General features: G+C 44.2%; 1 protein-coding gene across 6 annotated transcripts in view; it reads left to right on the top strand.

Moving 5' to 3' along the window:
* Positions 1-23070, top strand: part of ncor2 (nuclear receptor corepressor 2) — a 95062-nt gene that overhangs the window by 68981 nt on the left and 3011 nt on the right. The window contains exons 18-45 of one of the 6 annotated variants that reach the window (XM_086207280.1): positions 873-1015; positions 1175-1334; positions 2354-2783; positions 3599-3719; positions 4182-4446; positions 5734-5898; positions 6057-6193; positions 6406-6505; positions 6627-6737; positions 7520-7626; positions 9317-9467; positions 9676-9825; positions 9972-10064; positions 10674-10891; positions 10988-11333; positions 11509-11712; positions 12152-12400; positions 13652-13747; positions 13841-14107; positions 14206-14392; positions 14529-14911; positions 17200-17330; positions 17651-17823; positions 18067-18201; positions 19348-19490; positions 19625-19678; positions 21135-21341; positions 22094-22273. In XM_086207280.1, the coding sequence (XP_086063406.1) occupies positions 873-1015; positions 1175-1334; positions 2354-2783; positions 3599-3719; positions 4182-4446; positions 5734-5898; positions 6057-6193; positions 6406-6505; positions 6627-6737; positions 7520-7626; positions 9317-9467; positions 9676-9825; positions 9972-10064; positions 10674-10891; positions 10988-11333; positions 11509-11712; positions 12152-12400; positions 13652-13747; positions 13841-14107; positions 14206-14392; positions 14529-14911; positions 17200-17330; positions 17651-17823; positions 18067-18201; positions 19348-19490; positions 19625-19678; positions 21135-21341; positions 22094-22273 (5106 nt within the window). Of the gene's footprint in view, positions 1-872; positions 1016-1174; positions 1335-2353; positions 2784-3598; positions 3720-4181; positions 4447-5733; positions 5899-6056; positions 6194-6405; positions 6506-6626; positions 6738-7519; positions 7627-9316; positions 9468-9675; positions 9826-9971; positions 10065-10673; positions 10892-10987; positions 11334-11508; positions 11713-12151; positions 12401-13594; positions 13748-13840; positions 14108-14205; positions 14393-14528; positions 14912-17199; positions 17331-17650; positions 17824-18066; positions 18202-19347; positions 19491-19624; positions 19679-21134; positions 21342-22093; positions 22274-23070 lie in introns of all 6 variants that reach the window. The other 5 variants (XM_086207279.1, XM_086207281.1, XM_086207278.1 and 2 more) reach the window with 5 other exon arrangements.

Raw genomic sequence — 23070 nt, 5'->3', positions numbered from 1 at the left:
GAATGTGTGTGTATTTCATGACAGGTTGATCTATCACAGCTCTGGCCCAGTGGGTGCCTGCACACTCTTGTGTAAGGCACAGTCATGTGGTTGACTGGGTGAAGGACCAGGGTTTCTTGGAACTGGGTCACATCAAAGTCAGTCAGAATGTGACACAGTGTGACCCTAGTGAGGAGTTAGTGATGTCATTGGTATGATGGGCGGTTCAACTACCATTCAGCTGTACTGCTACTGGGAAAGTCAAACCTCCCAGACTACTTTAATACAGTTCTGACAGCTGTATAGGAGTATTTGAAATGTTAATGGCTATTGATTTATCAGAAGGGCCTTTTACACATACCGTTCAAGTTGAAGATTTTGCTCTATGCCGTGCCATCTGCGTACGATTGCAGAGACAAAATAGGAGGATAAGCGTTCCATTGCTTGGATGGCAGCAAAGGTAGTCAATGTTTTTTTTCCCTGAGACACAGGTGGAATCATGGAACAGCTTACCCTGTCTGCAGATCCTGTGGGGTGTTAACATGTCACCCCTCTGTTGCCCAGTGCTGAAATGCTGTATGAATTGAACGCGGCACAACGCCAGTGTTTGGCTTTATGTAAACAAGCAAAGCATCATCATGGTGGGATTATTTTTACAGTAGCATTGCAGAATCTCTGTGTAAAAGTGGCTAAGGATTAAAGGATATTGGTAATCATGCAAAACAGGAAAATAATAACCCTACCAATAACCATTACTTGATAAACTTTGTTTGCAAAGCTTACATTGGAAGTGGTAGGAAAACTTTGTTGCTGCTGTGCAAGGCCACATGTACAAAGCCATGTATGTTGTTGTTCTTGTTCTAATCCCTCGACCTATTTATCTGTCAATTTAGGTCTTCTCCAGTATGGTAGGAATTGGTCTGCCATTGCCAAGATGGTGGGATCAAAAACTGTGTCACAGTGCAAGAACTTCTATTTCAACTACAAGAAGAGGCAAAAACTGGATGAGATTCTGCAGCAGCATAAAATGAAATCGGTAAGTAGAAGAATGTGCTGCATGTGTTGTAGCCCAAGTTTGATAATGGCAAAAAATCATGATGCTGACAAAGTAAAATAATTGCTTTCTGTGCTCCACTAAACTATAATGTTGTGTCTGGGTTTCTTCCGGAGTTGTTTGATGTCTGCTTTTATTTAGTGTATGTTGGTCTCAACCCAGGAGAAGGAGCGAAAAGCCCGTCGTAAGGGCAAAGCCCCACAAAATGAGGAGTCCACTGCCACATATGCAGCAGAGGAGGAGGAGATGGAGGGTTCAGGGGCCAGTGGCAATGAAGAAGAGGCCCCTGAAGATGGAGAAGGTACGTTACTCCCAAAAGCTACAGACAAGTGATGCATTAGAATCATGTAAAATGTAATGAAAGCAGATACTAATGTCCAGAGTAAAGGTGTCATTGAATGGATTAATGAGAATGAAAAGGATGGAAATATTCAATGGTCTTAAGTGGTCAGATCTTGGCCAAAATGAACACCTATAATACATATTAGTCCGCGTTGGATGGCAAAATCTACTAAACACTAAATAAGGGAATATGATTTTGGACAAGTGGTTTTCAACCCTCCTGTAGAGCTCCAGAGAGGTGCAGAATTCCAAGACCCATTGAAACTGTTATGGCAGCAGCTTGACACCTTACCAAGACACTGTGTCATCTGTACCCAACATAGAGTGCAAAATAGAAGAAAAAAAGAAACATTGAAAGCTGAGTATTCCCTTTGTATCATTTACCAAATTTTTTGAAATTTTGGCATTGTTGAATATTAACATCTCACCTTTTAACATACTGTGAATGATGACAAAATAAAACCCAGTATTAGGCGTCAAGAATTTGGTTTATCCCTGGTATAAATGATTTTAAGATTGATAAGGTGACATGTCCATCAGCTATTAATTATAGAATGCGAGTTAGGGAGAGAAAAAAACCCTCTGTTCCTGTATTTGGCATGAAATGGATGTTTCTGTGTATATTCTGAGTATGGCTTTGGTGGTATATCCTGCGTTTTCTTTAATGTCTAACACTCTTTGCAGAGCCCTGGAAATCCCGCTGTAGTTAGATGACAGAAATATGATGTACACATACTCTGTTCTACAAGAGAACACCAAACCCTCAGGGGATTTTGTCCATCATTTCAATTGGTTTTGTTTTCTTCCTTATTGTACAGTGAAACCTGATTAGGCAGAAGAGCAGCATTGAAGGGTATCTGGTTTAGCAGAAAGAAACACTGGAGGGATCTCAGAAAAAAATGCACTAAGAGACATAACACAACTAAGAGGTTAAGCCGTCCTGATTGATATCTCCCTTTTACCCTCTGTCCCTGCCAGGTGGCACCAACAACAGCTCGGACACAGAGAGCTTGCCCTCGCCACATTCAGCGGAGGACAGCAAGGCTAAGGATGAGGGCTCGAGCAGGTCAAAGGCCAGCTCCAACACTGGGGACAAGGAAGCATCTGGATCAGACTTGGGCCAGGCAGGAGATGAGAAGCCCCCAGTCAGGGAGGATGGTGACATTTGTATTAAGCAGGAGATAAAAACTGAGATGGGGGAGCCGAACAAGGAACAGCTCCAGCCACCACTACCTGGTGACGGAACAGACAAAAAATCTCCAACAGCAGAGACTGAGGATGTCAAGAGCTGCTCAAAGAGCTCCAAGAAGGACCACGGGGCCAAAACAGGCTCCCAAGGGGACAGTGACTCTAGTGCCACATGCAGTGCTGACGAAGTGGAAGAGACAGAACACACAGATAAAAACAGGTACAAACTCATAGAGGGGTTTTGAAATGCACAATACAATTTTTCATTCATGTGATTGATGTGTGAATGAACTGAAGGTCTTTTTTTAATCGCGTCGTTCAAGGTGTCACGTCTTTCTCTACCGCAGCAAGCACGCACAAATGAAGCCGTTAAGAAGTGTTCGTAGTTGCTTAGTTACACTGTACACCAGTGAAGCCATACTTGGCAGCTTCTTGTGTACCACCAGTTGCTGTTCTGTCAACTAGAGGTTTTATTTCCATTTGTATGAATAAGCACATATATATGTGTGTCTGCGAATGGGGGCACAAGAAATGGGTGTCAAAGTGCGTGGGAGGAGTGATTAGTCTTGTTTGCACGGTATTTGTTCAATTTTTTCCATGACAGCAGACTGAATGTACTGGCAGACTCGAGGGAAATGCTGCTCTGTCTGCCAAAGCAAACAAAGAGATTGAGTGTGTGTGTGTTCATGTGTGTGCACACTTTTGTGTTGTTGTGTCTAAAACTGTATGCCAGTCTGTTATACTGTATATATCGTGTTTTTTTAGGGATCTTTTAGACATGGATATGGATTTTCATTGCAATTTTTCCCCATTATCTCTGGCTCTTTGAACACTGCTTTCACACATCATTCCAGTACAATGGTGTGATTTCTGATTGAGGATTTGTGACGTGGTATGCCTGTCTCCTGGAGGAAGATGTGGGTTAGGAACATAGTCAGAATTTCTGTATTGTATTATTTTGATGTCATATTGTATTTAGATTGAAGTGGGCAATGCAAATAAGTAGAGACAAACTTCTTTTTGGTCTGTGTATAGAATGACGTCTCCACGGCCGAGCCTACTGAACTACACTCATGATGGGCTTACATCCTCCCCTCTGCAGAAGCCCATGGACCTCAAACAGCTCAAACAGCGGGCTGCTGCCATACCACCTATTGTGAGTCACTAGTTCAACATTTTGTGTGCCTTTGGGGCCTGTTGTGTTTTGTTAATCAATTGTCTTACACATTAACCAAGGCATCACAGCTTTTCTGTCTTGGAAACCATTTTGAACCAGAGAAATATTTCATGACAGAAAACTGATTGATTCAAGTCACAGAAGCACACATTTCTCTCTGTCAGTCATTGCATTATCTCTGTGTACAGAGATAAGAGTCCAGCAGGTGACGTATTTGTATGAGATAAGCCAGCCAGGTTGAGGAATATGGGATATGTTACTTTATGGACATAAAATGAGATATAAGTCATTAGGGAACCTTACCAAGAAATAAAAGATGTATTCAGTGTCATGATTAACAGACACTCTGTGTGGCTAACCGTGGCTAACCCTTCATCAAATGCCGATAAGGTGCAAGTCAGGTGTTGTGTTCCTATTTCATCGCCCTTTCATTCTGCACAGATACCAGAGGCATCCATGCAGGGGAGTCAGCGGAGTGGGGGTGTCAAGGCAGCATTGCCCCCTCATGCCCTGGCACTTTACCAGCAACAGATCACCATGGCTCATGGGGAGTCCTCTCTGGAGGTCAAACAGCAGCAGCAGCAGCTCTCAGGCCAGCCAGGCAAACAGCAGCCTTATACCCTGCAAGTGGAAAGAGAGAGGGAGGCTCTTCATAGCATTAGCCCTCGCATCCACCCACGCAGTCCCTCCACCGGCGACAAGGATGGTACGCACACCTCCATCATGACAGAAACCTCTTTTATTGCCTCTGGTCTCAATTGGTGGGTAAATCTTTTTAAGTCACATCCATGCTTCACCTGTCAGCTACTATACAGACGAGCTGAGAGATGATCACATAAGGGTATAAATGAACCAGTGCTCTGTGCTGTCCACCTCGGCTTTTTCCTGAAACCATCATCCTGTCTTTGGATGATTTCCAGTATCCTATTGCGACAGGGTGTATGTCTGTTTACATGCAATACAGCTTACATGCAGTTTAATACAATTGTCAAATCCTTGTGCATTTGCTGCATCAATTGATGTGGAATGTTATTCTGATGGAAAACAAGACTTCGTCAGAAACTGAAATCTAATAGAATTATAAAAAAGAGATAGGAGGTCAATGAAAGAACTGCATGTTATGCAGTTAGAGTAGCTTTTGATCTAGTTTAACTTTGTTGGTCCCTGCCTCATGCTCTAACCTTGAGTCTGCCTTCTCTAGTGTTTAGGGTATTCAAGTGTTTCTGGGACACTGGTGGAGAGGGAACTGATAAATGATCTGGTATCGTGATCGACCCAGAAGGGAATATAGTCCAGTTCAGTGCAATTACTGCGAGGAAGTCGTTTGTGAATATTTCAGAGTATGGTGAAAGGCTTTAGCAATAGTTCAGACAAAGACAGGTATTAAAAACCTATGAAAATGATGTACAGACACCCCATTTTCTCTCATTTTAAGAAAGAAAGCTTAAAGTCACTTTGCACCTGCTGAAATCTACGTTATTGCTATTATTTTCATAATGTTGCATTATTGCTGTTTTCTGGAATTGTCTGAGTGTAAAATCACAACATGGGATAATGGTCAGAAAGTGTTTCCATGTGTGGACAAGAGAGCAGATCTGGGAGGATGTGGGGAACTTTGGTGTGTTTGTGTTCCTTCAGAGCTGGAAAGCAACTCAGGGTGGTTAGCACCCCTCCTGCAGGGATTGAAGAGGTTCCCTTCACCTCCGTTATTTATAATTACAACTTCACCACTCTGCAAAGGATCGAGTCTGCAGTGTTTTACGATCATTAGCAGCAGGCTGTTCTGATTGTTAGCTTTAATTTGCTGGTGTGCTTCACTGGCTGGTAAGTGGCTGGGAGTCAGATTTGCTCATGGATGTCGCTGACTGGTGGTGACGTTGTTGACAACAGAGAGCTAGCATGGACATGGCAATGACAGCATCTTGTGACAACTGTAATCTACCTGAGTGCTATGCTCTTCTATTGACTGTGTGCATGGGTTTGTGCGTTTCAGAAAAGCCCCGGGCTTTCTCTCCACACGGTGAAGTCAAGAAGCAGGTGCTGGGCCCCGATGACCTGAGGTCCTCCAACTTGGGTCGGCCAGTTATGTCCCCTTACCCCATGTCCCCACGAGACATGGCTAAAATCAGTCACGACCAGCACCTGCTCCACTTCAACTGTGAGTCTCGTCTTGTCATTATATTCCAACTGGCCAAATTAATGTTGTCATAAATGTATTTATTGAAATTATAGGAACTTTGAACAACATCTTTCCTCCTTGCTGTGCAACTACAACAAAAATCAAATACTCAAGTCTCCATCTCTTCTGATTGGTAGCGTTCCAGCAAGCAGGCCACCCTGCTCTCTCTAGTCTGCCTCAGGACGGTGGTAGGCAGGTGGCAGTGAGACCCCTCATGATGCCAGAGCCGCCACCTCTGATTTCCTCGACCAAGCCGGTGGGCTCCATCACACAGGTAGAGCAGCACACAACTGAAGGCCAGGCCTCCTACATGATCAGAGTTGATCTGTCGAAATAATGAAACCTAGAAATGCTGTATCTTTTGAATTACAGATGCCAACTCCGTGTAATAATTTTTTTCTGTTAGTCGTAGTGTAATGGTAAGTTTTGATTGGAACCTGAGAACTTGTTCTGTGGTTCACTGTTATCGGATGCATTCCTCTTCAGGGTACCCCAGTTCAGTTGCACAGTCCAGCTCACGGGATGGACCATGGGAAGATGCCATCTGCACAGATGAGCTTGTCTTGGATGGATCAGAGGAAAGTTGGTGAGTCAAATAGTTTGGAAGTACTAAGAAAACTGAGTTTGGTCATCTCCAGAGTCAGCATAAATAATCTCTCTCGTGACTGTTTCTCTTTTCATTTCCCAAATTGTTATGCACTATACAGGAGGTCCGTTCCCAGTGGTCAAGCAGGAACAGTTATCTCCTCGCAGCTCGTCCTCTCAAGCTGACAACCTGTCCACCCAGGGGGCACCTCATGATAGTGCTGGTGGAAGAGGTGGGCGTTGGCTATTTCTTATTTGTATTTACCCACTGAACTGCACTGCCTGTGAATGAAAGATTGCAAAAACCCAAGGTCTTTTCCATCGAGGTCATGAAAGTGGACATGCACTGCACGAGAAAGTCAGCAAATTGTTGGAGGGAAAATGTGTACATATGTAAATACAAATACCACATAAACGGATCACACAATAACTTAAACTCTTGAAAACCTTTTATTTGAAAATTCCATCTTTGTCAATTCACTGGCAGCTGGTAAAGGCTGCTGCATGTAAACCTAAGTCAGTCAATTTCCCCTCAAAAAATTGCATCGAGCAAATGGATGTTGCATTTCTATCTTACGACTGGCCTGAAACCAGAAGAACGCAACCATCCAAGGGTGAGAAAGCAGGTTCACATTCACAGATACACAAATTAAAATGTCTAACTGGAATGAGGAATATTTTTGGGAGATTTGGTCGATTAGGGTCAACTTGGAAATATTCAAATTCAAGGAAATCAGGACACTCGTTGTATTTATGTTATTTACGATTACAGTATGAACTGGTTAAGTGACTGCAGTACATTTTTTGCATCATGTCCTGTCTCCTGCATGCTCAACCTCGGTGCCACCCTTCAACTCTTGGTAAACAGAGTGTTCCGTCAGGTGTTCTGTTATTGGGTACATGCTTGAAACTTGTGATTCTGGACCTAATTCATTCTATGTAACTGTGCAGTTACAATTAATACTGCATCCCACTGCTGGCTCTAATGAAGGAAATGTGTGTCTTACCATCTCAGCAGCTTCAATTGCAGCCGTTCAGGGAGGAAGTATCACGAAAGGCATCCCAGGGACCAGAATGCATCCAGACTCTTCAATTTCCTACCGAGGGGGCTCCATCACTCAGGTGATCTTAGACATCAATTTATTTTTGTAATGTCAACTTGAATATCTCCACGACCAGAAAATATGGCTTGTTTTTTTTAATATAATATAAAACCATATTTTTGTAAACAACACTATTGTGCACTGAACGGTTGGTCCACTTGTTGATTAGTAACGTAAATCCAGACGGATGTTTGAATGATAAACGGTATACATGTGTTGTTATAGGCCCCAGCAAGTGTCGTATTTACAGATAAAGTCTATTTGGTGGTGCTCATTCTCTGTCTTTGTAATAGCTGCTGCTTCTGTGATAAGGATAAACAGATAAAGTCCTGTTCTTGCTTTAACGGTCGCTGGATTTGGTGTTGTAACCCTGTTGTGTGCATATTATGAATATTCTGCTGACAGTGTTAAATGCTGTGTTTCAACGGCCAACTGACCAGCAGTATGCTTCCCCTTTATTTGAAGAACCTCTGGACAACCTCTGAGGTTGTCTAGTGTTTCCCATCGAATTACTGAGAAGAAGCGCAGGACTAGTTAATGCAATTTGATTTGTTGGGAGGATGATGGATGCAGATATTGAACTGAAACTAATGCCATGTTGAAGCTTCACGATGGCTTGTTTTACTGGTACACAGATAAGCTGTGTGAATTATTCAGTAATTATTTCCACCCTCTCTGCTGAATAGTAGTTTTCCCATGTTGCTGATGTCTGGCATTTCTTCGTTCTGTATGAAGCCACATCTGTCAAATTAGCAGCCTTAGTGTTACTTTGCTATGATTTATATACTTTTGATGGGAGAGAAGAGCTGTGGAGAGGTCATTAAGGCAGGGCAAGTGCTGTGGCTGCTGGATTTCCCTGCTGCTGTGACATAACCACAGCTCTGAGTGGCCTGAGTTACCCTAGCAACAGGTACACACTGTGCTGCATCTGTTCCCTCTTTTATTTATCTATTTGCTCTAAATGCTGGCTAAACGCAGTCATTGTTTTGCCCACTGTAATATTACATCCAATTGGCTTACAAAAGCAAACGAATGTTTAGGGGGCTGCTGAGAGATTACAAAAGGACATGTAGGACACATAATCAGTTCTTTTGTGGAGACGCAGCTCATTTGTTTGTTTAACTAGTAGATAGATTGATTGATCAATGTGTAAACAAGCACCCAGATATGTCAATGCTGCCCCCACTACATAAAACGCCAACCCTCAGCAGTGTCCTCTTGAAACTCCTGGAATAGCTCTAATCAACAGACAAGAAATGTGATCTCAGCCACTACTGTTGGGATGGGTGGAGAGTTGTGAAGGAGGCACTCATATCTCTTCACCAAGCAATGTAGAAATATGACTCATACTCTGAGTATAAGTGATGTGACGCAAGGTTTGAACAAAGCTACCCTTTGTCACCGACTGTGGCTAAGAGTGCACTTCTGCTTCTTCTGAGTGCTCTTGAATGCTGTGTTTTACTGTTTGTTTATCTTTAAGGGTTTTTCCTCCTTTTATTTGGGGTTCTCCATCATTTGTCACCATTCTATCACATGCTCTGTCTGTGTAAAAAACAATTTGTGTGAGTATGCGTTTCTTTTGTTGCTAGAAATGAGGCTTATTAATTGTGACTTTGTATTAGAAGTTGTTAGTGTCAGCCAAATATAACCCCGCTGCTCCACTGTGAGATGATTAAGTGCCAGTTTCGTTCCTCTTTGTATCACCACAGGGGACGCCGGCTGATGTGCTGTATAAGGGAACCATAACCCGTCTGATCACAGAGGACAGTGCAAGCCGAGCTGAGAGGGAGCGAGAAGAAGCACTGTCTAAAGGTCATGTGGTCTATGAGGGAATCAGCGGACACATTCTCACGTATGACCGTAAGTACTTCAGGCATTCCGCGGGAAACTCTTGTCATGGACAGCGACTGCTTCATTTTGAGTTGTTGGCACAAGTCCAATCCAGCATTCGTACTGTTTCCCGTTAAGTTTAGCCCACAAGTGGGCTAAACCACTTTATTTTATCATTTACATGAATGAATAATGTATCTCTACACTCCTGGGCTCTCCCTTTCTTTGTCATTTGTAGGCCCCGTTTCTCAGAGCTCTAAAGATGAGGGCCGAGGCCCTGGACAGCCTGGGGAAATTCTTGGCCTGAAGCGTCCTTACGATGTTATGGAGGGCGGCATCTCCAGAGGACTGCCCATGAGGGATTCACTGTCTGCTGCCAACTGTGAAGGTAAGCAGCAGCACCCTTTACTCTCAAGTGGCTCTGTGATTTGATGTTATTTGACCCCTATTCAATTAAATTCCCCTCTTAATTAATGATTGTCCTTTTTGACGTAGTCTTATATCTCATCTCTGCCTAACCTTCTCTTGCCTCAGGTCTTATTGGTCGAGCCATGCCTCATGATAGGGACAGTCCACATCACACATCGTACAAAGATGCTCACCACATACGCGGCTCCATCTCACAAGGTAAGTTGACCCCTCTATTAATCACAACTCGTTTAAAATGGGAGATACCTAATGGGTTTTTTCTCACTTGGCCCCAATCGTACTTTGATCATCAGGTCAAAATATTCTGTCTCTTTGCTTGATTTACAAGAAAACCTGAGTGCCGCTTGTCAAAAGTATTCATGGTTATGTAGATGCCAAATTGAAGAGACGCAGTGGGACAGAAAAGTCTTAAAGATGGTGCAACAACTTTGATTCTTTAACTACATGTAAATGTGCATGATCTGTTGTCTTTCATCTCACTGTAGCCCTGTTAATAACTCAAGATGGCTTTTGTCTTTTCTTTATTCTGGTAAAGAAGGAGATTGCGTCAGCTTGCAGAATTCACCCTCTGGCAGTAGTGTTTTCCTGTTGATATTTATTCGGTCTAATTCGATCGCTGAAATATAAGATGTCTTGTCTCATCTTGCTCAGAGATGATGGTGTACAAAGCTCCTCTCAGAACTCCTGCTGCTTTATTTGAGATGATCTAATCAGAACCCTTACGTCTCCTGTGTGTTTTACCAACTCCCTTCTTAATAAATGTGAAAAATCGAATGTGCTGTCTGCTCTTCATATATTCATTTTCAGGTATACCTCGTCATCTGGACCCTCAGGATGGCTACCTGAGGAGGGAAGCTAAGCAGATGAAGCGAGAGACCTCTCCACCGCGGGGACCTGGTTCAATGTCAGACCCAATGAAGGGCAGGGAGGCCATGGTGCCTACTGTGAAGGAGGCTGGGCGCTCCATCCACCTCATTCCCAGGGAGGAGCTCAGACAGCCTACCAAGGAGGGCATTATAACGCCGGTATACGCAGAAAAACGATTCATACAGATTCTGTCCACTTCTTGAAACCCCTTTGACAAATGTCTAAGTAATTTCTCTTATAACTCTTCTCCTAAGGGAACACCCATGAAACAGGAGGCAGCTGGTTCAGGGAAACGTCATGATGTCCGCTCTATCATAGCAAGTTCACCCCGTTCTTACCACAATACACCCTCCCATCTGGAGATGCGTACAGAGAGGGGCCGCTATGAAGAGGCACCCAAAGGGCGCCCCAGTGCAGTGGTCAGTACTGCTAGCCCTATAGCACGCTCTTCTCCACTTACACTGGGGTCAGATCAGGGAGGCAAGGCCCATCACAGCCCAGTGGGCTACGAGGACAAAGGTGCCTTAAGGGCCGCATACCCTGGGCCATCACATCGCGGCTCCCCTCTGTCCAGGGAGGCAAGCCAAAGGCAACATGATGGTGAATATGTCTCAAACAGTCAAAACACTTTCCTGTATTTATGTGTGAATTAACATAATGAATAATTTTGAACTGTTTACTCCTACAGCTATGCCAGTTTTAAGAGATGTCGACTGTCACCCCACAAGGACCACTCATGAATTCCTCCTGCTCTCTCTCCTTTTTACCCCTCCAGGTTCCAGCAAGAAAGAACCTCAGGAGCGTAAAGCCACACCAACCCCAAGGGAGATGAGTGCCACCAAATCGCCTCTTCCAGGGGTAACTGATCAACAGACCTATGAGCGGCTGCTGCAGGGTCTTGGAGCTGCAGATGTTTACCGTCAAATCCCCTTAGCCTTTGATCCTGCAGCGCTGCCCCGCGGCATCCCAATTGACCCAGGTACAGCAGTCAAATAGATTGGACGGCGATACCGAAGAAATGGTATTTTAGGTGTGATGTTGTGGGGTTCTTCTGGTAAAGCATGGCATTGACTGACTAAGCATATTTCAGGTACGAGGTCATTGCTTCTGCATCTGCTAATATTTTGAACTGGACCTCTACATTTGTGTTTAATTTTTACTCATAGTCTGGATGCTAACTTTGCAGTGGTTTGTTGTAGGGCCGTTTGTCCAAACACATTGGGACAGGAAAAACAACAGTGTGGAAGATTGTAATCATACACAGTCTGAATGTGCATGCACAACCTTTACAAAATGCTTAATAGTGGAGAACCAAAAAACACAATAATAAGGATTATAATTGAAAATGCATTGGCTGTAAACACCTTTGTTATTTTCTTCCATTATGAATAACAGACATGTCCACTTCCTTCACACAGCCTATTACTTGCCTCGTCATCTCACCCCCAACCCGGCATATCCTCACCCATATCCCTACCTCATCCGTGGTTTTCCGGACACTGCAGCCCTGGAGAACCGCCAGACGCTGCTCAATGACTACATCACCTCACAGCAGATGCACCAGTGGCCTGCAGCAGCTGCCATGGCGGCCCAGCGCTCCGACATGCTAAGGACCCTTACTCCACGGGACCAGCCCCTTCCTCTACCCTACTCTGCAGCCCCTCGTGGTAAGACTAGTGCCAAAAAATGCATCTCCTCTCCTCTTTGTCTTAATTTGTCATTGCGTAAATTTTTCTGTGTGTTTGGCAAAGTAAAATTCTATTCTCAGCAGAATTTGTCAGACATCAAATATGGCAGAACTACAAAATGATTAATGAAAAACAGTTGTGTGTTTGTTTCCTTGAATGATTTTTTTTTGATAGGGTAATCTTATTGGCTAAAAGATTGAGGGGGCCATACAAACAATTTGTATCCTTGTAAAATACTGTTAATGAAAAACAAGAGACATTCTCTCAAAAGAGACTATAAATGTTATCAGTATGTACCACTCAGTGAACTTCTTAATGAAGGACACCATTTCATTCCTATCTGATGCATCAAATCAGGCCAGTCTTACTAGTTTTAATTTTACTTTTGCCTGTTCTATAACTTTATCAAGTACAAATATTACATTTGTGGGTAGCCTCTTAACTATGTTGCTGTTCATTGCCTATTTAATCTTCTACCTCACGTTGCAGCTCAAGTTGATAATGTATTCAAAAGATTTCTATATTTTGATGTTACGAGATTAATTTCCTCAAAATGTCCGGAAAATGAATGAATGCTTCAGATGTGTTGGATGTGTGTTTCTAGAGCCATTGTTGAGGTTTTTTTTTTTCCAGTTTAAATGGTTTGAAAGTGACCTCTATCTGTGCACTGCACATTGGTGCAAGAGAGGGGAAACATTAGGAAAACGGGGTTTAAACTTTTAACTTACCACGTTGTCAATTACATGTAATGTCTTGCAGCATTTTAAAATGTGTCAGTGCCTCCAGAGGCAATAGAGGGAGTTTTGAGTTAGCAGCAAACATAAACAAACCAGGGTTGCAAGTATTTCCAGGAATTCATCTTGCATCATCCATGGGTGACTTCCAGTCAGATCCAAAAGCATGTGAAAAGTCATTTGAGTGCGTGTGTTGCAAACATTCATGACTGATATATCAGTGACTTGTTCATTTTACATCTTTCGTCCTTTTTCAGGTCTTCTAAAATTTCCCTCCTTTTTTGTTTTCAAAAAAATACCAATCATGTTTTTGTTTTCTACTCATTATAATATCGGCACTTTATAATATGACATTGACTTCATTCACCACTCCTCATTTTCACTAACGCATCATGACTAGCTAGCTATTCTTAACCCATCTGTTCTTTCTGTCCTCTAGGCATCATCGATCTATCTCAGGTGCCACACTTACCTGTCCTGGTCCCTCCCTCTGCAGGGGCAGCCAGTTCCCCAATGGACCGCATCACGTACATCCCAGGGGGAAGCACCACCTTCCCTGGCAGGCCTTACACCACCTCCCCCATCTCACCTGGTACAATTAAGTGCACATCAGCCAACCTACTTGAAATAGTATAACTTGATGTCTTTATAGTACTTTCTTGACTTACTCTTCTTGTCTTCACAGTTGGCTCCTCGCACATAAATAAAATGCAAGGCACATCCTCATCGTCTGAGCGTGAAAGAGACCGTGAACGTGACAGAGAGAGGGAGAGGGACCGGGAGAGAGACAGAGAGCGGGAGAGAGAGAGGGAGCGCGAAAGGGACCGAGAGAGAGATCGTGAAAGAGAACGGGAGAGGGACCGCGAACGGGAAAGGGATCGAGACAGAGAGCGAGACAGAGAAAAGGGCGGGTCTCTTGGAAACGTAGAGCATGCCCCAATATGGCGACCAGGTGTGGAGCACATAGTGCTTTTTCATAGTTGTCACATATGTTTGCAGAAATGATGTGTGAGGAGTGACACGTTTGTGGACGACCTGTTTGTGTCTCAGGTACAGAGCACAGCTTGGCAAGCAGCAGCAGCAGCAGCAGTGTGAGACCTTCTTCCCAGCCTTACAGCCACCAGCATTCCCCGGTGTCCCCTCGCACCCAGGAGAACGTGCAGCAGAGACCAAGTGTCTTGCACAACACTGGGAACAAGAGTCTGTCTGTTGAACACTCCAGTTCCTCTGTTTTGCGGTAAACTGCTGTTAATCTTCTGTTTTTTTACATTGAAGAGATGTCTCAGAGCTGACCAACGTCTCACAAGCATTTACAGCAATGAGTGTGTCTTGCATGCCATGTTTACTGAGTGTGTTTTTGTTTTCCTTGCCAGGTCCATGCCCTCAGGGCTATCCCGCTACCAAGGTTACCCAGCCCACCTTCAAAGGACAAGTGTCCCCCCTGAGGCCTACCCTTCTGCCATGGACTCAAGCATGGCCAAAGAGCAGAGTCGTGATGGTGTCAAAAACAGGGGAGGTCTACCCAAGCATATACAGGACCAGCATGGGCCCTCCAGTAAATCTGACCCCAAGCTGTCCAGCCCTGGCCAAGCAGGATTATACCCAGGTTCTTACACCTCGGCTTCAGGCCGGCCACAACACCTGCTGCCTCCCCAGTCGGATAACCCCCCTGGCCGAGGAGAAAGCGGTACCCCTAGTAGGGAAAAGACTCAAAACAAACAGATGTCCATTCAGGAACAAGAGCTCCGAGCACTCGGTAAGACCACCATGACTGCGGCCAACTTCATAAACGCGATTATTATGCGTCAAATTTCTTGTGAAACGGGGATGCCAGAGACGGGCTCGGTTGTTGCCAGCAGCATCACTGATGGTAAGACGCTCTGGATCCCAGGGTCTCCCTCATCACCCAGACCCTCCCCCCGTCAGTCTGTGGCCTTTTTGCACGCTGTGGTGGTTGGCATTATCAAATCAGCCCAATTCATTTACATTTTTTTCTTTTAATGCTATACTTCGCTTATTTCCAGTTTTTCTTTACAAACTTAAAGACCACCAAGGGTGCCCTCTGGAGAACCAAACCTGTGACTTGGTCTAATCGGACTGAGACTAAATTCGAGGTGGCAGTTGACAAGCTTGACAGAGAATTGATTGGTTGTTAATAGCTAACAACATTTCCATGAGCACTATTCACTGAAGAGCAGTATCCTAGGTGTCCTTTAAGGTTTCATTTTAAGGTAGTGAAAGCTGGGACAATAAGGCAGAAGATATTGTGCTGCTTATTTTCATTTTATTTTCATAGAGGATGTGACTTGAATATAACATGTGGCATCCCCCCCCCCCCCCTAAAAAAAAAAATTTGGCTGCCTTCTTTCAACAGAATATTTTGCTACAAGTGGGCATGACAGGAATATTTTACAGCCTTGAACAGACATTCCACCACAGTAGGCTTTTATATCCCATCAAAAGAGACCGCATGTAATTCAAACATATTTACTTTACACATGCAGTGTCTCTGATTCATGTCTACGTGTCGTATGAGGCACTTTGCTTGACGTTTCTTGTGCTGATAGACATATTTGGAAAACATGGCACTAGAGCACGACCTCCGGCGAATGACCACATGTGGCCCAGATGACTAAAAGAAAGTAGAGCATCGATGTGATACTCCCTTTCATTAACCATCAATGTGAGTCACAAAGGCGGCTTCACTAGAATTACATCTGCTGAAAGCCGTACCAACCACCAAACGGACTCCCTGGGGTCCCAGAGAGCTCTGCTGTTGCACAGCAGGAGAGTGGGAAAGGGGAGGGGGGGTACTACAGCTTCCTGCCCTCCAAATCTCTGCATGTTCCTTTTATGGCTCACTGTAATTGGTGCTGATCTTTTGTTTGTTTTATTCACACACGCCAAACGCTCAACGCATCTCTGTCAATCAAGCCTCAGGGAGTTTGTCCGTCATTTGGAATGTGATTTTGTGTTTTCTGCTTGAAGAGCAGTATGTTACATCTGTATTTATTACAAGCAGTAGGGCGAGTGAGTACTGCATGTTTAGTTAAACTATACGCTCCCGCATAAAATGGAGTCAAAAAGGTAGCATGCGTCCCAAAACAGAGACGTTAGGATTTCATCACCTTGCTGTTGGCATGCATTCACAAACAAAGAGGCAGGACCAGAGAGAGAAATGCTGGCTATTAAAAGCTGTTGTTTAAATGAACCCAGTCCCTTCTGTCATTGCCAGCTAACAACAGAAACCACAACATCCTGTCCCCTTTGAGGGACTCATTCTCTCTGGGAGTCCATGCAATCAATCCTGCCCCCCATACTCGACTTACATCATCCTCTCCAGAGATAGATTCAGGAGAGGAAGAGTTGTGTCAGAAAATACAGACTTATTACGTAAAAAGTGATAAACATGGCTCTTAAGGCTCTCTGGAGCAAGCAAGTAATTTGATATGTACATGGCAACGATTGGGTCTTTTTTGACTCGTGGTACTTGAGGTGTATAAAGTCTACATCCATTCAGAGAGTAAATTTTTATACCCTCCCTTACTCCACACACTATCCTTTTGAATTTCATCCTGTCTGCCCAGCACAAGCAAATGCTCTTCAGCATGTCAGTTAAAAAGTGACTTTTTTGTGACATTGGAGCCACTGACGCATAAACCAGACCATTTTAGCATCATTTCTGGTCAAAGCTCGCCTGGCTAGCTCTGTATGCAAAGAGTACGCTATGAATAATTAAAAGATCTGAAGTAGCTTGTCACACACACTCTGTCTTGTAGATTCAAAGCAAAAAAGCTTGCCCTTTGTGCTTTCATGTGCAGATGTTACAGTACCGAACAATTTTTAAATTGCACACTCACCGTAAGTTGCGTGGACAGACCTTCTTAATTATGCATGTCCTCATTAGCACATTTGTTGCCTCAGAACAAAAACCAAACTAATTTTTAACCGTGTGTGATTGCCATTTTTGCCCGTGTGTGTGTGCGCGCGCACGTGCGTGCATGTGTGCGTGGCTGTGTGCGTTTGTGTGGGTTTGACTCTCAGCTCAACAGAAGATGGAGCCTCTTGGTCTGTACCGTCCTCCGTCTGAGGAGAGGCTTTCCCCCGGCCAGCAGCCTCCGTCCCCGTGTGTTAAAGGCAGTCAGAGGGTGGTCACCCTGGCTCAGCACATCAGTGTAAGTGTGCTTCACCTCTGTATTAGAAAAGCCAAACACAGCCAAATAATATGACTTATCAATTGATAGTATCCCAATTGATAAGTGTTCATGAAAGCAAAGCAAAGCAAATGAAATGCAAGAGACTTGATAAAAGAATGTAAACTACATGTCATAGAACATTAAGGTCCTCTTGTTACTGTGGATATTGTTTGACTCACTGCACGCATTTAAGGTGGATATGACTTCAGATAAAAGCCTCCTCTGTGATGAATGGGATTTTAGTGCTTCAGATATGCCAGTCAGTTTTGTCTAAGGCAAATCCATCTTCATGGTGATAGGAGGTGATAACTAAAGACTACACCAGGCAGAGCCAGCAGCAGCAAAGCTACCATGGTTCTCCTGTCCTGGACTTGACACGTCCACCCAGTGCCTCCCAGCTCCCGCCCACCTCACAGGAGTCTGCCCAGGGGTCCCGTTATCCAGAGGGCCTTGGAGAACGTAACAGAGACCGGTAAGAATCACCGTCAGGCCTGATCGCTCTAAGACAACAGAAAATATTGATCTGATGTTCCGAATGTCAAAAATTCACTAAGGGAGTAAATTCTCAAATTACTGTATAAATGGAAAAAACAAGTCAAGTGTGTGTGTTCCTGCATTTTTTTTTTTTTTTTTTATTGACTCAAGGAAGATTAGTAAGTTGGAGTAGAACATGCTGTTTATTATTTCTGAGGTCTTTTCTGTGTGTCTACTTTAGGTCTCCTCCTCAGCCCAAGACCTCACCCATCAGTATTTCAAATGATGGTATTGAACCAGTTTCTCCTGCTGGAGCCAGTTCTGAACCAGAAGTCCAGGGAGGGGCCTCCTACTCGAGTGAGCAGGGAGAGCAAGGGTAAGACCTCACGTTGCCATGGATCTTCAAAGAAACAGCTCGCTGCAAATAATATTTTATTGCTTGTATTAACTCTAAATGAGTGCACATCAGAGGCAAGTCCAGTTTGCCCCATATAATTATGTACTTCATGTGGTTGGTGGTCAACCGATGATGAACACGGCTTATTATATGATATTTAGATCAGCAAAACTGCAATTAAGGATCTGAAAAGTTCAGTGATGTGCTTGTTGCAGTATTTGAACGTTCTGTATAATTGTTCTTTATATTTTGTACCGTTATGGTTACAGACTCTCAACCTCACTACACTTATATGTGAGTGTAATTGATTTGCACAAAAAGAGCACGCCATCTACTGTTGTCAAGCAGCCCTGAGCTTGTGAGGCAAATGGTGACACCGTCTGTGGTGGACTTCTCTGCGTCGTGACTTTTCTATGGACAAGATTGTGGAGGTCCTCCACTTGGCCCTGCAGGCGGTAGCCTCCCCCTCTAATCAGGCAGTGTGGTCAGGAATCTGAAACAGTGCTCATTCAGACCATGACACATCAAACACTGAAATTAGTTTCTAGCTTTTGCTAAGATTAGGCCTCTAAGGTTAGGACACGGTGTGTTCTGGTACTTCAATTCTACCCCAAGACTCGCAGACCTCTGTCTCTGACATGAGAGGCAGAGGGGGCGGCTCTGGCTCCAGGGAGCGATTGCTAGTTTTGCGATAACTCTGTTTGGCAAAGCAATGGCCGCTTCGAGTCAAGTGTTTGGATGTGAAATAAATATGTATGAGGCGGAGGAGCTCAACAAAGCTCAAGTCTTACACATGAAAAGATGGTTCAGGCATCTAATGAGGATTCCTGCTTGTTCAGGTTTACTGGTTACAGCCCACTGAGCTAAGGATACCATTTCCAGGGACACGACCTGACACTAGCCTACCACCACAATTCACAGTAGAAAAGTATTCTCAAATGGATTTTTTTTAATCCATAGTAGTTCTACAAATATGATCAGAAATGGGGGAATCATTTGTAAATGGGACTTGGACATGGCCAGGATCTCTAAAATAGAACCAAGGTTATTTCCTGTGTTTGTGATGGGAACATCGCAGGAGTCTGATTACCGTGTGCTGACCCGATCATCTTTTCCCTCCTGCAGATTGGGCTCCCGCTCCCCTCCCAATGCCTCCCAGCCCCCAGCTTTCTTCAGCAAGCTCAACGAGAACACCTCCACCATTGTGAGGTCAAAGAAACAGGAGATGATGAAGAAGATGACCGTAGTGGGAAACGACAGTGATTTCAGTAAGTCTGACCAAAGCAGAAGTGCTTTAAAGAAGTGCACCTTTAAAGAACAGCTTTTCCAGAATAAAGCCTGCTGTATGGTTTTAATAACACGTTTGAGGTTTTTTACTGAGAAACCCTGTTCACGCTTTCAGACGCCGGTCAGCCTGGAACAGAGATCTTCAATATGCCAGCGTCGACGACTGCAGGTAATTGGTTTCATTACTTATTAATACACGTTAAAGGTCAGTTAGGGAGACTTTCATAAAGCACTTGTGCAAATGTTTTAATAAAGCACTGTCGTGGATGAATGTTGGGTCAACGCATATCATGGAGCAGTGTGACAACAGCATTGTAAAGTCTGCATCATCGTCCTGAATGTCTTAGCAAACATCCTTCAGTCCACACATGGATGATTTGATTTCTTTCATTTACTTTTATTCAGTTGCATCTGCACAAAGGAGGAGCTTGCAAATGTGTCAGGAAATTTCCCAAACTGACAATAAATGTGTCCCATGACATGAAATCAAGCAACATCATGACCACGATGTATGGACAGTGAGCAGGGCAGTGAGAAGTCATTTTGTTTGGCTTCTATTCAGCTCGGTTATACTGGCCAACCTGAATTTGTTACGCCCCCCCCCCATACACGAAGAGCCAAATTAGATTTAGATTTTAGGATGCAGCTGTTAAACTCCCAGCCGTCTGAGGTCTGGTGTAAGTGAACACCACTCACTGAGCATCACGTGGATCAAATGGATGTCACAGAGCCACTAAGGTGCACATTGTAACCTTTGGCTAAATGTGTAACCTTTAACTAGACTCGCTGTGTAAGGTCCTAAGGAGACGAGAGACGGGCGGCGCTCACAAATTAATGGCTCCTGTTTCCATGTGACACAGACAATAAAACATGATTGAGCATTTATGACATGCAGGACTTGGGTGAGGCATGAAGGGAAAATGAATTTCAGTCCCCTATAAAACACGTGTAATGATCTTATGGATGAAATGACTATATTCAGCACACATCTTCTGACGCTCCCAGACTCAAGATGAGGGATGCACCGAATACTGATATTTGAAACGATATTTAGCCGATAGCGGGTGTTGGTACAGAACGTTTTCGTTGATATTTATTCCCACTTCTGGATCTTAAAAAACGTAGACTGTTTTACAGAAAGTTTGCCTGTAATGCCATTGTTTTTGAGGAAAAATTCGATCCCACACATCTGATGTAACCTCTCACACCAACACTCACATATTGACCGCTGCCATCTTTGAATGTCATCTTCTCTGCCGATGGTAGTCAACAAGACAGATACCAGCGGATATCGTGGTGCAACCCTACTAAAGCTGTTTGAGCTCGATCAGTTGTTTCTCAGCTCTCACGTTGTTCTGAGTCGAGGTTCACATGTCTCCATGTTGCATTTTATATTCCTCTCTTGATGATTCTGAATCATGGGTTTGTCTTCACTACGCACTCTGTTTACTTTCCACTGTTTTGGCTCCTGTTTTATTTGTCCCCTTCCCCTCCTATACCTCTCCATGCTAAGATTCTGTAAAAGTCATCAGGCCCCCCCCCGGCTCTCTATTGCATCTTTTTCCTCCTGACCTCTCAGTGACTGTCTCCATCTAACCTGTTGATCGCCCCTCTTCCCTTGATAGGACCTGTGAGTGTCCGCACCCACCCAGCTCCTGAGACACCTGGTAACTCCATAGGTCTGGAGGCCATTATCAGAAAGGCCTTAATGGGCAAATACGACGACCAGTCTGAGGAACGCTCTCCATCCAACGCAGCTAATCCTATTGGTTCCAGCGTGCCTGCCGCCATGGCTGTCGCTGATGGACGTGCCGAGGACTGTTTCTCTCAAGGTGCCACATTCATGCTTTTACGTGTCATGTTCAGCACTGTTTGTCTGTTGTTGTCTCCAATGAAATGAGAGAAAAATATTGCCAAGTTTAATCAAAAAAGCCCTGTAAGGTGATATTTATTTTATCTTGTGCATGAACAGCAATAACATTACAGGACTTCAGTGTAGGAGTCTGAGAGAGATGTATGTCTATCAGGATTATCAGGAAATGTGCTCAACTTTCCTCTCTCCAATAGGGACCCGCGACTACAAAAACCTAAAGTTTACCGTCTCAAAGGGCAACCTCAGCCTTTATTTGAGTCTTTTTCGGACTGTCGCTCATCTTTTTCACAGATGTTCTCCTCAAGTCTTCAGTGATAGATGAGAATACGGGGCCAGCACTCTAAACCTGTCTTTCTACGGTGGGGAACCGCAGACAGCTGTTTATAAATTAGCTGGTGAACACAGTGTAGCCAGATATTTCCCTCAGGAGGTGTTGCAGGGATCCAGAAGCTGATTAGTGATGTTGCTGTGTTGGATGTATCAACAACGACCTGGTAGCTAACAAGCTGACATATCAACTTAGACGGAATGTCATGTGAAATAACGTGAAATGTCAATGCTGCGTTCTCAGCGTGTTATTGAGGCTGTTCCACATTGACAGTCCCATCATAACCCTGAAGCAACACATCTATACAACACTAATACTGTTGGCGTGTCATACAGCTGGACGTGATTTTTAACACCGCGCTTTCATTTGTGCCCTCTCTGTAGGTGGGGGGAAGTCCTCAAAGGGCAGCGGGCGCTCCAACGGGCGCAAGGCCAAGTCTCCAGGACCAGGCCTTTCAGGGGGCGAGAGGCCATCCTCTGTGTCCTCAGTCCACTCAGAGGGAGACTGCAACAGAAGAACTCCCCTCACAAACCGTGTGTGGGAGGACCGGCCTTCATCTACAGGCAAAAAAAACAACTACTTTTTTTTTTCTTTATAATACTTTTAGCACTGTTAAGACCTGATATTATCAGCAGGTGTGTGGTGAAGGTGTGAACAAACTCTTTGAGGAGGCGCTAAGATCCCATGATTCAGACCCCACATTTACAGGTGGTCCACATTGAAGGAGCGCCTCAGCAGCTGATCTGTTCTGTAGAAGCACAAATATGCACCGATGTGTGTTACAACCATGACGTATTATTTCACAACGTCCTCACGGACTTGCAATCAAGCGCTCGCTCATCTGAGAAGCTGCTCGTGGATCATATTCTGTACTACACATCTTCCCTTGAAATTTCAAAGTTTATTCTGAACAAGAGTGTTTTTGTCCTGAGACACTCAGAGGCATGCAGCAGCATGCTAGCCAGCCTCTAATCCTGGGTGTGGCCCACCAGCCCGAGAAGCATGTTTATGAACAAAGGCTACAACTTAGTCACAAGCATCTCTTCTCCTCTATTAGAGATCAAATGTGAGCCAAACATCTTGACTAGACTTGACACAAGTCCAGCTTCACTCTTCCCACAGCTGACATTCGACAACCAGAAATGATAGGCATGTGTATGTGTTGCGTTCAGGTGTGAGCCCACGTATCCGTGATCAGTCGGGACGCACAAACACAGCCTCTGGCTTGACTTTGGACGGATTTATCTCTCAATTGTCTTTTCAAGTAAACTCTCACGACATCAAAGTGATAAGAGGAAGCTGCACAAGACTGACTATGTATGGCTGTGAAGCCACTGACTCAACAGAAATGATCATCAAT

This window comes from Aulostomus chinensis, chromosome 6, assembly GCF_037954235.1.
Source record: "Aulostomus chinensis isolate RoL2024-O1b breed Wild chromosome 6, RoL_Achi_v1.0, whole genome shotgun sequence".
Taxonomy (NCBI): Eukaryota; Metazoa; Chordata; class Actinopteri; order Syngnathiformes; family Aulostomidae; genus Aulostomus; species Aulostomus chinensis.
Note: the sequence above shows the minus strand (reverse complement) of the source record. Positions and strands in the feature narration are given on the sequence as shown.